Raw genomic sequence first — 16,625 nt, 5'->3', positions numbered from 1 at the left:
ATTTTAAAATCTTTGTTAACTTGAAGACTTCTATAAAGTATTAATAAGTGTCTACTTCCCTTTTAATTGGAATGTTTCAAAATATTTCTAATTCCTGACAGAGTATGCAAAATACTTAATATTGGACATGTGAGCAATCCTGTGTTATTTTTACTTCACTTTGTTGAGCTACTTTTTTTTCTTAATAACTGCAAAAATTATTTGCTTTTTTATAGACCTGTGTTTAAATACATAGGTAGGAATATACCTTAAGTTCATACATCCTGTTCATTAATTTTTGAAACCCTAGTTAAAGTTTAGGTTGAACAGGTAATGAGTTCAAAGTATATATACAAAAAAGTAATAAAGAATAATTTTGGGGAAAATAGAAGTAAACTACTGTATTTTTTTTTTTTTAATGTAAGATTTCAAAACCAATACCAATGGTCTTGAACTTAAAGTCAGGGCCATTTCTTTTGAGTCCCTGTCCCTGAATGTGTTTAAAAATCATATGGATGTGGTGCCTGGGGAATGGTTAGGTCGTGGGTCATCAGGAATAGGGTAATAGGGTTAGGACAAAGTTGGTCTCGATGATCTTGAAGGTCTTTTCCAGCCTGAGCAATTCTATGATTCTGTGGTTCTTTTTTTTCTGCTTAAGAAACAGAAATAATAAATGCTTTCAAACCAAACTGATTTGATTCATTGCTGTTAGAAAGTTAGTGCTGAGAGTTAGTGTTTGAGGGGAAGCATGTTGTCAGTACCATTACTTCCTTAATTTAACAGAGAATGGTTTCATCACCATTCTATCTCTAAGGTTATGAGCTGGCAGCCTGTATCTGATACTGGGACCAGCTGTAAATAAGCAGGAAATGAGAAAAGGAAAAGAAGGAACTACAGATTTACTTACTGGAGGTTTGTGTTTAGTGTTCCTGCTCAAGCGAGTTGATGGGATTTGAGAGGGTTGGAGAGGTCTCCCAGGGCATCTCCTTCCCGGTCAGGACAAGGTGTTTCTAAAGTATATTGACTGCGTGCACAAATACTGCATTTTGAAGCTGAGTATTAAAATGACTTACAGTATGGGATTTTTTTCACCTCATGAACTTAGGACATGGGAATGCTGCTTCTGGGCTCTGAGGGTAGTGCCAGGCCTGATTGTCCCTGCCAATCCTCCCCCAGGGTTCCTAGACCCTGCCTATGCCCCAGGATCCCATGGATGCCTCTGGGGGGCAGCCAGCCCTGCCCTGAAAGTAAGACACCAGGGCTGGTCTCCAGCTCCCCCATGTCAGGCCCAGCTTCAGGGTTGCCCAGTCCTTGGGGAGGTGCCTGATATCTGGCTTTTGGAGCTTTTCCGGGGCTCCCTGCTCCCATCTGTGGAGGTGGAACAGTCCTTGACTGCCAGACCCAGGCTTCTGGTGCCCTGGAGGTGCCGTGAGGCACCTTGACACCCTGAGCTTTGCTCTCAGAGATGCACTCTGATGATCTTCCAGGTTTTTTCAGCCTTAATTTTGTGAATGTCAGAAGACAAAGGAGTCCAAAAGTTGCTGAGTAAATTAGCCATTGTAATTTTTAAATGTAAAAGAATATTAGTTCTTCTCAAAATGTTAAGTACATCCATAAGTTACCTGCAGTTTCTCTCAAGTCCTAGAATACATTTTTGTTCTTCATTTATTTTTTCCGTATCTCCCTACCCCTTCCCAAATCCTTGTTTACCATATACTTCCATTTGAACATCTGCTATAGGTAAGTGAGTTTTGGTGGAAGTTTTTTGTTGATGTGGACTAAAGATGTACTGGCACATGCAGTTGCATTGTGTTGGTTTTTTTTTTTTTTTTTTTTTGCAGAGAAGTCCTTGATTGTCTGCCTAAGTATCACTTGGTACACAGCAAAAGATATAATGGATCAGTCTTCCTCCTTGCAACATTGGGTCCAGCAGGGAAAATAGGTGGAAGATGCATTTCTGTCATTGGCCTCAGGAGGAAGTTGTCCTCCTCTGTCCCCACCTCTCTCAACTGTCTCTTCTTCTGCCTCTTCCATTCCTCTTGCAAAGTCATTGCATTTATTTAGGCAGCATCATTCAATTCTGCCTGTGTTTCTTGTCCTTCTTCGACTTCATGCTGTTCACTTTTGCCCAGCTCTCTAGCCTGTTTAGACCTTGTTGGATAGGAGCACAGCTTTGTGGTGTGTCAGCCATCATTCCCTGTTTTGTATCATCAGTGAACTTGCTGAGGGTACACTCCATCCCCTAATCCAGATTGTTGATGAAGATGGGGAACAAAACCGGGCCCATTACTGATCCCTAGGGAACACCACTGGCCACAGGCCTCTGACTTGACTCTGTGCCACTGATAACCATCCTCTGGACTGTGGTGTTGAGCCAGTTATCAATCCCATCTGACAATACAATTATCTATCCCACATTTGAATTTTTCTACAAGGATATTATGGGGGAGAGAGTCAAAAGCTTTACTGAAGTCAAGGTATATGACATCCACTGCTCTCGCTTCATCTACGCATTTGGTCACTCCTTTGTAGAAGGATATCGGGTTAGTCAAGCAAGATTTCCCCTTAGTAAATCCATATTGGCTACTCCTGATAACCTTCTTTTCTTTCATGTGGTTAGAAATGGCCTCCAGTATGAGCTGCTCCATCTGCTTTCTGGGGATGGAGGGAAGGCTGACTGGTCTGTGGTTGTCTGGATCTTCCTTCTTGCCCTTTTTAAAGACTGGAATGACATTGGCTTTCTTCCAGTCTTCAAGCACCTCTCCCATCTTCTGTGAGTTTTCAAAAATGATGGAAAGTGGCTCAGCAGCATCAGCCAGGTCACTCATCACATGTGGATGCACCCCCTGAAGGTGCATCATAAAATCACATCTTAGCTTGACCATGGTAGGACTCTCTATACATGTGGGGTTTTTTGTTTAGCTTTGTTGTTGTTGTTTTTGTTGTTTTTTCCATAATGTATAAAGTTTACAAAAGGTAAATAGAGGTAGAAGGGGTTTGTAACTCTACTTTTTATTGGAAGTCTTAAAATTAGTTACAGTCCAATAAGTATGCAGGTTATCATGAATTTCTGTTGAGATTGAAAAACATCTGGATTTATAAAAGGATTACTCATAATCCAGCCATTGCTTTCTTGTAGTTATTCCTCTTTTAATTGTAAAACAGTTTTTGTATATTGTGTGTGATTTATACTGGGTTTTATGTAAGTTGTCTTGTAAGCGTATTCTTTTTTTGTTGTTAGGAAAAATTCCTTTTAAAGGGTTGGGGAGAAAATGTAGACAAAGTGTGTGATCTGGGCAAACTTTCTTTCTGTTTCGCCTTTTGTGATTATGGGGGAAATGGTACACCAAGTTCCAGTGTCAACTGAATGCTCAATCTTCCTCATTTAAAGTTGAGTCATGTTACAAAAATGAATCATAATTTTTAATGTGGGCTCAATCTTGAGCTGTTTTGAATTTAGTATGCAAATTTTTCTCCAGTTATAAAAAGTAGCTTTGTTAGGACTGAAAGACAGTTAAGGAAAAATCAGACACTTTGACACTTCTATTGTTACATATGCAGGTTTATTATTTTTAGTGTCATTGTTTTAATTGTGTTGCCTTTATTCTGAAACAATGCAACGTTATTCCAATTCTCATCTATATATCTATTGTTTTGTAGTCTTTATTTTAAATAGAATTTCTGCAGCACTTTGTGTAGTCCAGCTACTTTTCTCCCATTTGCTAGTAATAGCTTTTCAGTTAGCAGTCTTCCACACCATGCCTAGCCTGGTGTTTGTTCTACCCGAAACCCACTGGAGTACAAGTGGGCTGTCTCATCCAAAAAAAGCTCTGATTCCCAGGCCACAGTTTTCCTTTTTCTCCTTCCACCCCTTTGGCTAAATGAACGCTGCTGCTTTATATCCAAAGTGCAACACAAGATGAGTTGACTGATAAGGGCTTGAATCCAGACAGAAAGAGGAGAGAATTGAAGGTGATGGATATTTTGAGACAATGCACAAGCATTGGGCTAGTGGGCAATTAAAATAATAAAATTGTGAAAAAAAAAAAAAAAAAGAGAGATGTTTCATGAAGCAGACTTTATATTTAAAGCTACCTGAAATTCATACTGTAGGTTGCAGAAAAGATGGAATTTAAACACTACAGTGGCAGGCTATGTGCTGTATCTACACATATTTTGAAACTGTGTCTCTTGAAGACATATTTGTAAACAGAGACTTAGACAAAGAAGAAATTTGTTCTTCATTTAAAAAACAGGTAAGAGTTACCCAACAGAGTTTTAAGAACATAGTTGTGTTTTAGTGTGAGTGGTACTTATGAATTTACTTATGAATCACTCACAAAGTGGTAAGTTGCTAACTTATGAAGTAAATCTTGTCATGGATGAGAGTGGAAGGGCTTAAGGTTGTTTAAAGAATCACCATAAAAGATATTAAAAAGTTAATATGAATTGGTACAAGTGTGGTTTAAGGCTTCATTCATGGCAAAGTTCATTCACTAACTACGTGGAAAGAATATATAAAGGCTGAAGTCTAGTTAAAGTGATTTATACAGGGATCAGGTAAAAAGGATGAGGATGGCCCTTTGGTTGAGTTATGAGGTTCAGAATGGACCCTCTTTTTTTCTAAACTCCTTTCCCAAAGAGCAGCCTAGGTGTGGCTAGATCCATGCCAAGTCCCTGACTTCATCAAATGTTTGTCTAGAGGGATTAAGTACAAGGATTTCAGTGTAGTGATTCAACATATATTTATAGGCCTTGTGGCACTTTGGGGTAGCAGCGATTTAAGAAACATTAAAACTGTTACAATAAATCACAAGATGAGGTTATACAGTTTTGTAGCAAAACTTCAGTTGATCAACAATCTGTTATAATCAACAGTTTAAAATCAACTGTTATAATTAAACATTTAATGATGTTTCTTGAATCAGATTGCATACGCACTCAGCGTTATAGAGGTTAATTTATGAATGAGATGTTTCATTTTCTGCAGATTATAGTAAGTTTTGGTACCCAGTGATTGAAATCGAATTATAATCACTCTTTTCCCTTCATCAGCTTCTGTCAGCAGATGGTCTGAATCACATTGTGAAATATGGAGTAGCAGCCTGCTGTGATCCTGGAGAGGTCTAAGGGCCTCACTTCGCTTAGGATTGGTATTTATAGGGTTGCAAGATGAATGACATGATTTTGAATGTGGTTCCAAAAAAAGAGGGTTACATTTTTTCTTTAAAATACAGTAGTTGAGTGAATAATATGCATAATACACATTCAGAATCTCCTTCCTCAGCCTCTACTAGGCAAACCAGTGCTAGGAATATGTTCCATCTTTAAAGTTGACCTTAAAGGACATAAAAATAGGATAATTGTGTTGCAATTATTTAAATTTTTTGTATTGCTGAAATATTTAAAAGATCATTATGGGTGTAATGTATTCTAAATTCATCTGAGTTTAAGGGTTTTGTGTGGTGGCTACTTGTTGAAATTACTGGCTTGTTATTCTGCAAGTAGACAATTTGGAAAGGTTAGATCTGTGTGCTTCTGAACTGCAGGGATTTTTCCCAATTCTGTTATGCAGAAATATTAATAAAGTTACTGTATCTGACAATGGTTAAAACAGCCTACAGGTCTGCAAAAAATGAGATTTCAATAAGTAACATTTATTTTCTGTGGCATGACCTCAGAAAAAGATATATTTTTTTACTTTCCCCTTTATCTTTATATTGTCAGGCTTCTCTGACAGTTCCTTTACTCACTGGCATCTATGCCAGGGAAGATTTAGTAGCACTGTTGGGAATGACCGTGTTCTGTAGATGACTCAGGTTTCAAGGTCAACAAAAGTTACTTGAAATAGTCCTCATAAACAACTCCTTCAGAAATATACTACTTAACAGTAGTTAAGGATTGCATCTCAAAGGGTGTTTATTTCTGAGCATTTTGTATTTTCTTGCTGATTTTCACAAGATGAGAGGGTACTGTGTGTTCTCATTTTCTTTGTGCCCACAGCTCTCATACAGCTAGAGGAAATTACTAATGTGCATTGAGAAAAGCTATTAGCAGTTTGATTATTGTTTCTTTAATTACAGTTCCTATTATGTAAATCAGTTTTCTGTGTTTTCATTTTCTCTCTCTGTTCTTCATCCAGATTCCACCAAGAAAATAAAGGATGTCTTAGAAGAGTTCCATGGCAGTGGTGTGTTAGCAAAATATAATCCTGAAGGGGTAATTCTTCTTCTTTCTTCAATGGTCAGAAGTGGGTGGGAAAAATATTTGAGAATGTTGTAGAAAATTTAAGAATTTTAAATAGAAAATTAATTATAAATAAGCTGTATTTGAAACTGATTTGAAAACCAAAATATTACTATTTTGAAGAACTGGAAGGGAATTAAAGGGGATTTTTTTCCCCATGTTATGAAACAAGAATCATTTAAAAAAAAATATGTGTGCACATTCTCACTTGGGATTCACTAACAGACTAAATGTCTGTTACTCTGTTTTGGCTGTCAGAAAAAGCCAGATTGTTTTTTTTTTTGTTATCCTTAATTGCAATTTTTGTCTGTTTAGCACATACTAATACTGTGATTCAAAATGCAGCTAAATAAAAACTTGTTTCAGTAATGTTTCTATTAGTAATATTTCTAAGTATGCTTGCATTAGGTGGAATTCAGGATAGAAATATGTGATAACTGCTGTGAAAATTACTTGATCTTACATTTCAGAGTGTAAAAGAAAAGGATTATTGTCACGTCAGGTAGTTATAACTCATTAAGTATTGAAAAATTCTTTGAGACTTTGAACTTTGAAAAGGATAATGTCGGTCATTTTAGTCAGCTTCTGAGGAAAATATTTCAAAATTTCACTAAAATAATATGAGTTAATCTTGTAAATTTTCATCTTAAATCTCCATTATTTTAGTTCAGTGTAATCATAGATTATAAAAGGATGGGAATGCTATGATCATCTAATTTATTATCCAATGTACCACAGGCTTAATTACCACCTTCCTTAATTCATTCCCATTAAAAAGTAGCCATGCTTGGGTTGTTTTGGTTTTTTTGAAAAATATAAATTGTGAATTTCCAAACTCAATCTTAATGGTCTTAATATTATTTTTTTCCTTGGAATTCTTTAGGTTTTGGTTATTATACAACAGTTTCAATTTTCTCAAGTGTAACCTTTTAAAGTAAAAAATAACTGTCCACTTTACATATATTTAAATAACATTTTGCCACATTAATGGTAACACATTATGAAATTTTTGTTTGTGTATTAAGAAATCAGTACTTAAAGCTGTGAGATTGTTCCCTTTTAACAAGATCATTACTCCAATTTCAAGGTACATGGAGGATGATCCATGGCAAACATTTATCACTATGGGCACCTTTTCTGACTTTAATCCAGGTGACTTAGCAGAATTTGTGCAAAGCTGGAATTAATAAACATGGTTGTTTCTGAGCCAAGTCTGTGACTGTGTATGGTGTTTCCTGGCATTCTTCCTTTCACAGCAGTTTGTTTGCAGAATCCTACCGATGTACTGCAACATCCAGGGATTACAGAGAAACACAGCACCCAAGCTAGTGAGCAGGATGGGAGAATGGAAGGGGAGAAGGAATAGAAGTCAGAAACCCTGTGGTAGTTTCAGTGTCTTCAGCAGTGATCAACTGATCCATGAATAGTGGGTCTGTGTTGGATCCAGGCAGACCCTGGCAGCTTTTGGACATTGCTGCTTAGCACTTAGACTTTAGGGAGTACAATCTAAGGAAAATAGAGCTACCCTAGAAGCTGCTTTGGATCTCATAGGATTTATTTGCTCAGGTTTCATACCATGAGCTGCTGAACTGGAATGAAAAGGACTGAAATTTCCTCTGCTGGTGAGTGAATGTTCCAAGTCAGACAGAATTGCCTTTGCACAGGTGTGTCTGTATTTTTGGCATACATTCAAACTGCTATGTGGATCAGCTCTTTACAGAACAGTTTACAAGTTGATTTTTTTCTAGTCAGATGAGGATTCCATGAGTTGGATGTATTATTTAAGTAATTAATTATTATCTGTAAATGATGTGACAAACACTGACTGATCCAGCTGAAATCAGCCATAGTGCAGATTTTTAATTTCACTTACTATGCACAGCAGTTCTGTTTTGTTGTTGTGTTTTGTAGAGGATACCATCGTGTTTTCAGTTTTGCTCTTCCACGTTCTATAAATCAATGTCAAATATGTAATTAAGACTAGATCTTATACTTGATGTGGGACTCAAAGTTAGATTAAGGTCAGCCTCTTGGAACACTATGATTAAAGATAGTCTTGCCATCATCTGAGATTTCTCTAAATTGATTAATTTCAGCTGTTTCACTTTGAGGGGAGCACTGAATAGGCTAGCAAGAATTAGGAACTCAGATAAAGATTTTATCCAAACAGGCAGCAGGTACAAATTGTTGTGTGCTTTTAATCCTAGTGTTGTCATCCTTTTTGAGGCATCTGTTTGAGTGCATCATAATTTTTTGTTTACTTGCTTATCTACTTACCATCTAAAGTTTCCATAAAGGTTATGACAATGAGTGCATGACACCAAGCACGTTTCATTATCTGATGCGTCCAGAGAGGTGAAAGCCCAAGTTTTGCAGGATGTTTGCAGTCAAGTTGCCATCATCTGCCTGCTCCAAACGATTGTTGCATTTTGAATTTTTGGAAGTAGTGTAGGTATTTCTAAAAGCTTTCTGCAGCATCGTCCTGATTTCTGAAGGTTTTGAGGTTTTTCTTACTCTGTGGATATATCAAAAATACATCTGATAACTCTAGCAGAAGTGTGGAACAATTGAGAAATTTATACAGAGAAAACAACTGTATTTGTAATCTTCAGGTACTACCTCTTACTAGGAAGTGCTGATAGAAATTTTGGTAAAAGTATAAAATTAATATGGCACCTTTATTAAAAGAGTAAAATTTATTAGAAACTAAAGCAGCATATTACAATGTCTTTTGCAAGAGTGCTAACCAGTGTTTATAGCATCATTAGAGTCACTTAGGTTAGAAATGACCTTTAAAGTTCATTGGGTCCAACTCTCAACATAGCCAAGTCCACAAGTATCCCTAAACACCTCAGGGATGGTGACAGAAGCACTTCCTTGGGCAGCCTGTTCCAGTGCTTGACAACCATTTCAGTGAAGAAATTTTTCCTAATATCCAATCTGAATGTCCTCTGGCACAACTTGGGATCATTTAATCTTGTTCTATTACTTGTTAGTTGGGAGAAGACACCAACACCCTCCCCACTACAGCCTCCTTTACTCCAGACAAAACCTCAGCTCCCTCATCCACTCCTCTGGGCATGCTCAGTATTATTGTAGTGAGGGCCTCAAAACTGAACATGGTATTCAAGGTGCAGACTCACCAGTGCCAAGTACTGGAGGGCAATCACTTCCTTAGTTCTGCTCTCCACACTATTTATGATAAAATGCAGGATGCTGTTGGCCTTCTTGGCCAGCTGGGCACAGTAGTGGCAGCTTTCCAGTCGCTTTACCCAAAGCCTGTAGCATTACATGGGGTTGTTGGGACCCAAGTACAGCATCTGCCACTTGACCTGGTTTAATCTCATACAGTTGGCCTCAGACCAGGGAATTAAGCCCAGACCCTCAGCCCAGATGCCTCTGTTGAGTATTCCTACCTGCAAGGAGATAAAACTCTTGGCCAATTTGGTGTCATCTTCAGACTTACTGAGGCTGCACTCATTGACTAAGTTATTAAACAGAACTGGCCCCACTACTGATCCCTGAGGAACACCACTCATGACCAGCTGTGAACTGAATTTAACTCCATTCACCACAACCCTTTTCGGCCTTGCCATCCAGACAGTTTTTTATCCTGTGAAGAGCGTGCTTGTCCAAGGCATGAGCTGCCACTTTCTTCAGGAGAATGCTGTGGGAGAGGGTGTCAAAGGCTTTATACTACAGTCCAGTTAAAAAAAAAAAATCCACAGCTTTTCCTTTATCCACCAAGTGGGTCAGTTTGTCATAGAAGGGGGTCAGGTTAGCTGAGCCAGCCCTACCTTTCATAAACCTATGCTGATTGAGCCTGATCAGCTGGTTGTCCTGTATGTGCTGTGTGATGATGCTCAAGATGATCTACACCATAATCTTCCCTAGCACTAAGGTCAGACTCCAAGACTTGTAGTTCCCTGGATCCTAATTCCAATAATTCTTATAGATGATTGTCACATTTGTTATTCTTCAGTCAGTTGGGACCTTCCCCGTTAGCCAGGACTGCTGATAAATTGTGGGAAGTGCCTTGGTGAACACTTCTGCCAGCTCAGTACCCTTGGCTAGATCCCATCTGGCTCTAAAGACTTGTGTATATCTAGTGTAAAAGGTCAATAACCATCTCCCTATGGATTACATGGATTTAATTTTGCTCTCTGTCATTGTCTTCCATCTTGGAAGGCTGGCTGCTCTAAGGAAAACTGGTCATACTGTTAAAGACTGAGGCAAAGAAGGCATTAAGTACCTCAGCCTTTTCCTCTTTCTCTGTCACTACATTCCACCCTGCATCCAATGAAGAATGGAGATTCTCCTGTGGTGAATCTACTTGTAGAATTTTTAATTTCATTCACTTCTGATTAAGTTGTTTCATTAACAACTATTCTTGGCAACAAGAATTTTTTATGGTTTGAGTTTGCTTTTTTTTTAAGTACATAGGAATGAAAGACAAAGGCTGTATTTACTTTTTTGTTTTCTTGGTTATCTATCATTGCATGGTTAAAATAAATTGCTCAGACTTTCTAATCAAGACTAAAATACTGACTTAGAACCATTTTCTTGATGTGCTAAGGCAAGAAAATGGGATATTTTACTACCTTAAACATATTCATCTGTATCACTAACTTTTCAGCAAAAATAACTCTATTGCAAAAACAGAGCCTGAGTGTAACTATGCTGCACTAACATATGTGTGTTCTTTCTTTTCTTGCATGCATTACAGAAACAAGATATACTTAATCAAGTAAGTATTTTTAATTTGTCTGATTTCTCTTTTTTTTTTCCCTTTTGTTAGCATAGAAGCAGAATCTTTTTATTTTGTAGGCTTCCATTGAGATGTCACTTATTAATTAATACTGCATGTGGCTATTCTGTCAGATGATAGACAAATATTTACAACTGAAAGTGCACTCTTTTTCTGTTGGCAGACTTTTCACTAGGTGAATTCCATTTTGTCATTCACAGTACATAATTGTGTGAACATTTATTGAGAGGAGTATAAAAAATAAGTTAAGAGCAAGTAATTAAGTTGTTCCATACTTGTCAAAGAAATTTCTTCTTTCCAGTGAGATTTCATAATAGTGTTTGTATTATTCTGAAATGACAATAACACATCTCAGAAAAATATATTAAATACTGTTTCTGTAATCATATAATGCCATTTATATTTTAGAAAGCTTAAAATTGCAGATTTTATTATTTGAATAAGACTTACAGTGTGCTTTAAGCAACTGTGACTTTACAGCAATTGTCAGAGAAATGGTTAGAGTCATCATCAACCCAAGACTCTTCCTCCTGAGAAACTTCAGTAGCCTAAAACCAAGTATAAAAATACTATACAAAAAGAAGAAGCTAGGGAAGAAGGACTACTCAAATGAACTATTTTTTAAAATGACCTAGTTATTCCTCCTTTGTAGCATGGAGCTGTTAAAAACCTCTGCTCTACTGTTCTGGGGAGTGGCAGCCAGACTATGAGAACAATGACAAAGTCAAGAGACTGAAAGGGTTAGTTTTGTAGGAATCCCTCATTTTTGGGGGCCAAAAACCAGCTGAGGTGTTGAAAGTGTGTTACTGAGAGCAGTCGTGTGTGTTCACAGAAGGGATCAGTTTTCTTCAGATGGCCAAAATTACTTTTTTAGTAAGCTGATAGTGTGACTGCAGTGGGTCCTGGTAGAGAAGGTATTCAGACTAAAGCATGGTTCATGACCAGTCTTCAAACTAATCTCATGAGTATATTCCCTAATAACCTTGTCAAAAGAAGTAGATGAACATGAATGGAATCAATTCACTAAACCAAGTTTGTAATCATTGCTAAAACGGAGAAAAATCTGAATGTTATACTGGATACTTGATGATGTTATGGATTATAGTAAAGGGAAATAAATTCAGCAGTGCAGAGTACAGTGTGGTGTGCCCTGGGGCTAAAAGCACTGTTAGATAAATTGCTGTGTATGGTAGTTGATCACAAGATGATTGCAAAGCATCATTGCAGTTTGGTCATGGAGAAATACTGAGACATTGTAATAATATTTGTGGACTGATAGTGGTCTGAGAGTAAGACAAGACTTGTAAGAAAAGGTAATGCCTTAGGCCAGTTGGTGTAAGTGGAAAACTAGTTAAAATTTCAAGCACACAGGAATATAGATAGAAATAATATATATATTATTATATATTATAGAAATATCATATATATAATATTATATATATGTAATCTATAATATTATAGATATATTATTGAAATATTTTTTTGCTTCAGCTGTTTTCTTTGACCTGACAGAAGATACTAATTTGCTGTAAAGACCTTGCTTTATTATAATGTGTAAAACAAAGTATTTCCACTACAAGCATGGAAGATTTAGTTTTCTGTAAAAAAGGAATGGGGAAACCACATCTTCCTGCTTTCAACCAAGTGATGGGACAAAATGAACTCAAATTGGAGCTAGTTTGCAGTAGGGCTAGTAGGATGTGGAGAATTACAGGGTATGTGTTGTGTAGAAGTTTTTGTCTCACATGTAAGAAAGGATGTTACATCTTTCTACCTAAAAAAGGCAAAAGTTTAACAATGTGAATACCACTGGCAGAAAACTCTGCCCTTCAGCCATTGGGCACTCCGTGATTTTCTGGCTCTCTGGGCAGGATTTCTAGGGAAACAGCTTCCTGGATACCTAGAGAGTTGGGAAGGCATCCAGACAGGGATGCTGGCAGCCTGGCTGTCAGCCTGCTTTCTGAGTAAAGTGTTGAGGGCACCGATGTGTCAAATGATTTAGATAGTCACTTTCTGCTGCAAAATTGTTCAGTTTTGAACATTTTTTATAATCTTCAGTGGTCCCTCTGTCATGTTTCCTCAGTCCATGCTAACATCTCTCCCTCCTTAGTATCTTCCTTCCCTTTTGATATTTACCCTCTCTTCCTTAAGATCATGTTTTTATGCTTTGTGTCTCTACTTTTTTGTATGTCACATACCTTATATTTAATCTTTGGGAGCCTTATGCTGCTTTCATTTACATGTTACCTGTTGAATTCTCATTGTTTCTTAAATAGCAAACTCATGGACCATTTTCCAGTTCTGATGTGTACTAGGTACTGTTTCAAAGTATTTTAAAAAGAAAAAAAATTATTTATTTGTTTATTAGGATACCACTATCAGTATTTACTGTTGATAAAGAATTTTAAGCTGTCTTGCTTTTCAAGCCAGAGGGACTGTTCTATTTCAAAGATTACAACTTAAAACTAGATCATTTTTAAAAGCAAAACAAAGTGAGGGATCACTGTAGTGTTTATTTTATTTTTAATGTTTTTTGTTTGAAGAGTTACAGACTACTCTGACAACATTTCAGCTCCTCTAACAGCATGAAAACTGTATAAATGTGGGACCAGTTGTGGCACTGAGTTATAAAGTGTGAAAATTATGCCCTCATATTTTCATATTAGTTTGAAATCACAACTAATTTTTTTCTTTTCTTTCAGTGAACACAGATACATTCCTTCAGAAAGGATACATTTAGTGTATCTCTTGATTTTTTTATATTGCCATTAATGAATAGTTAAAAGTGATGCATTTGGGCTCCTGTATATGTGCAGTGGTGCAATGTTTATACATAATTATGGGTAACAGCTGTTTGTTCTGCAAGTCATTGGTGATACATTTCATAATGTTTAACTACTAAGATTATTTTAATACCAAAGGAAAAGTATTTTTCTTTGTCTTAAAATTATTCTCATTTTAATTTTATTACCCTGCACCTTCATTTGATCACTAAATGTCTGAATTAATACTGTGAAACAGAGACCAGAGAGGAGGCATTTGGCTAATGGGTATTTAGACTCTGAAACAAAAATTGAGGCATTTTCTTAAAAGAACAGCATTTAAGATTGGATATTGAGTAATAAGGGACTATATGGTGCTTGCAAACAGTTCTACAGGTGTTTACGTTATGTGGGCAGACAGAAAATTTTCGGGGGTTCAGGAGACTGCAGTGGTTTGTGAATACATTCCAGATTTCTTTCAGTAATCAGCATCAATTTATTTTAATAACATGAGGAGATGGTAGAATGTTATGCCAAAAAATGTAGTTACAGCATAAAACTTGAATCTTTTGCATTTTTTGTTGTTTACTTCTTTGAAGAGACGTGCTAGCTCCTCTATTATTGCAGAGTAATTTTTTTACTAGGCAACATAAAGGGGAAAACTTTGCCATTTATATATGTCTGGAGTATTGATAATATCCAAATATTATTTGTCTGTATAGAGTATTTGGTAGGAGCAGCCTTTGAGAGTATGTGGGGTCTTTTGATTATTTTTGTTCTGTGAACTTTGATCTCAGTAGTTGAGAATTGGAAAGCTGCTTTCTGTAAGAAATAATTTTCTATGGTTACCAGAACTTTTAAAATTAATTTTGTAAAAAATATATATAAAAATGCTTAGATCAGAAGATTCTAAGGACTTTCAATTTAAATGAAATTTTATCCTGGTGCACAATAGCAATCTCCATGAGAAATTCCGAATCCAGTTTGAATTTCTGAAATATGAACAATGCAAATAATTTTCATTTCACACTAAAAACTTACACCTTCTCGTGTAATTCATGTTTTCTAGTTTATTAATCCTCTCTGTATTCTCTCTGCTTTTTTTCACAAGTGATGAGAAAAGTCAGGTTTTAAGACGTCAGAATCAGTAACTCTTCAAAACAGGGACTTTTCCTGAGGATTGTTTTCCAGAAATTCCACTGCTTTCCAGAGTTAATCACTTAATTTTCATCAATTCACTTGCATTAATGTGTGCAAATATTCTTGTAGCATTATTTGTGGATCAAGGCCCTGTAACATCTATTTCTTTTTCAACAGCTAATTTTTCAGATGTTGAGTTGATACAAATTGTTTTAAAAGAAATGATAAATTGAGGGAACCTACCCACCATGTGAAAATAACCCAGGGCTATTACTGTCAGTAGAGTAAAGCTGATTATATTCTACATTTTTGGCACCATTTGGAGATCAGGCAGCATAATTTTAAAAGGGATTAATTGCAGATTGCATTTCAACATAATTCTCTTCCCATTATATCTGAAATATTCTTTTTAATAAGTGAAACCTGTATTTCATGGAAGTCTGCTGAAATAAATGATTTGTCTTCTTTTCCCCCCCCTCTCTTACATTCTCTTTTTCGGGATGATGAAAACAGTGGCTTATGTTGAAATATTTGTACAATTTTTAAAAAAGAAAAAAGACCAAAGAGAATGTGGTATTTAAAAAGTATTTATGGGTGGAGATTAGTTCCAAACACTAGATCATGTCTTGTTCCCACTTAAGTGGCCAATGTAGTGGGGAGGCATAAAAGGAGTTATTCTTCCACCCCTCCCTGCACTAACCAGCTCCTTTGTCAAAAGACTGTTAATAAGTTGCTTTTTTTTTTGTTTTTTTCTGTCTTGAGAGGAGAAAGAAAGTTGAGAGATACACCTTCTCTTTCTTTCTTGTACATATCATCCAGCAGAACTGGTTGCTGTATTTATACCTGCTAGAAAAATAGAGGAGGCAGTTTGACATCTCCTGTTGCAGTTTGGTGTTGGGGTAGATCTTGAGACAAAACCTGTCAATTTTTTCTGACTAAATAATAATCTTTTTTAATGTATTAATATGGTAGGAGTTAAACATAACATAGCTAAAACCTCTGAATAGTTTTCTTTATAATTACAATTAAGGATCCCAAATTTGCTTTACTTTTATATATCCTATTTTTCACTGAGAAATTATGTTTTGTTTATTCTCAGTATCAGGATATACTGAGTAGTGATGTCTGTACTGTAGAGTTCTGTTGGCTCAAAGCACACTCATAAATGCATAAATCTTCATAATAATGCACACTTGGATTTTTCTTGATCTTAAATTTGTTTGCCATCAGTAAACCAGAAGAGCAAATTATAAAATTGCACAGCTTAACTACAGTAAGAGAAAGGAAGAAGTCAAATACAGTAAAATATTGCCCTGTTTTCACTAGTTCCCCACTTCTCCCACCTGACACCACAGGTTTTGCCCGGTGAACAAGGGGTGAGTTCCCATAGCTGGCTTGGCTTACTTCTACTTACACTCATAATTAGGGACACCTCAGCTTAAATGCATAATTTGAGGGATATAAACTTCTGCTCAGCATAGGGTTTGAAAAAGTGTGGGGTAGACCCTGAGAGCTGTATGATTGCTTTGTATCTTGTAAGGAAGAAGCCAGTGAAAAATGCTGACAGTGTCAAATTGTTGGCTTAGTTTCCTGTATGTTCTTGCTTAGAATTCCTATGGGTCTTGTGTGCGTGATTCCTCAGCTTCACCAATGCAGATTTTCTCCTCAAAACAGATAAATTATAGGAAGTTTTTTACCACCACCACCAATTGTAAATAGGAAGCAACATT

General features: G+C 36.5%; 1 protein-coding gene across 6 annotated transcripts in view; it reads left to right on the top strand.

The window, feature by feature from the left end:
- The window catches only part of DGKB (diacylglycerol kinase beta), a 286,640-nt gene that overhangs the window by 18,360 nt on the left and 251,655 nt on the right, over window positions 1-16,625 (top strand). For 3 of the 6 annotated variants that reach the window (XM_030445129.1, XM_030445127.1, XM_008494182.2), the window contains exons 2-3: window positions 6,122-6,198; window positions 10,952-10,972. In XM_030445129.1, the coding sequence (XP_030300989.1) occupies window positions 6,122-6,198; window positions 10,952-10,972 (98 nt within the window). The remainder of the gene's footprint in view (window positions 1-6,121; window positions 6,199-10,951; window positions 10,973-16,625) is intronic. The other 3 variants (XM_030445130.1, XM_030445128.1, XM_030445131.1) reach the window with 1 other exon arrangement.

The sequence above is a fragment of the Calypte anna genome, chromosome 2 (assembly GCF_003957555.1).
Source record: "Calypte anna isolate BGI_N300 chromosome 2, bCalAnn1_v1.p, whole genome shotgun sequence".
Classification (NCBI taxonomy): domain Eukaryota; kingdom Metazoa; phylum Chordata; class Aves; order Apodiformes; family Trochilidae; genus Calypte; species Calypte anna.
Note: the sequence above shows the minus strand (reverse complement) of the source record. Positions and strands in the feature narration are given on the sequence as shown.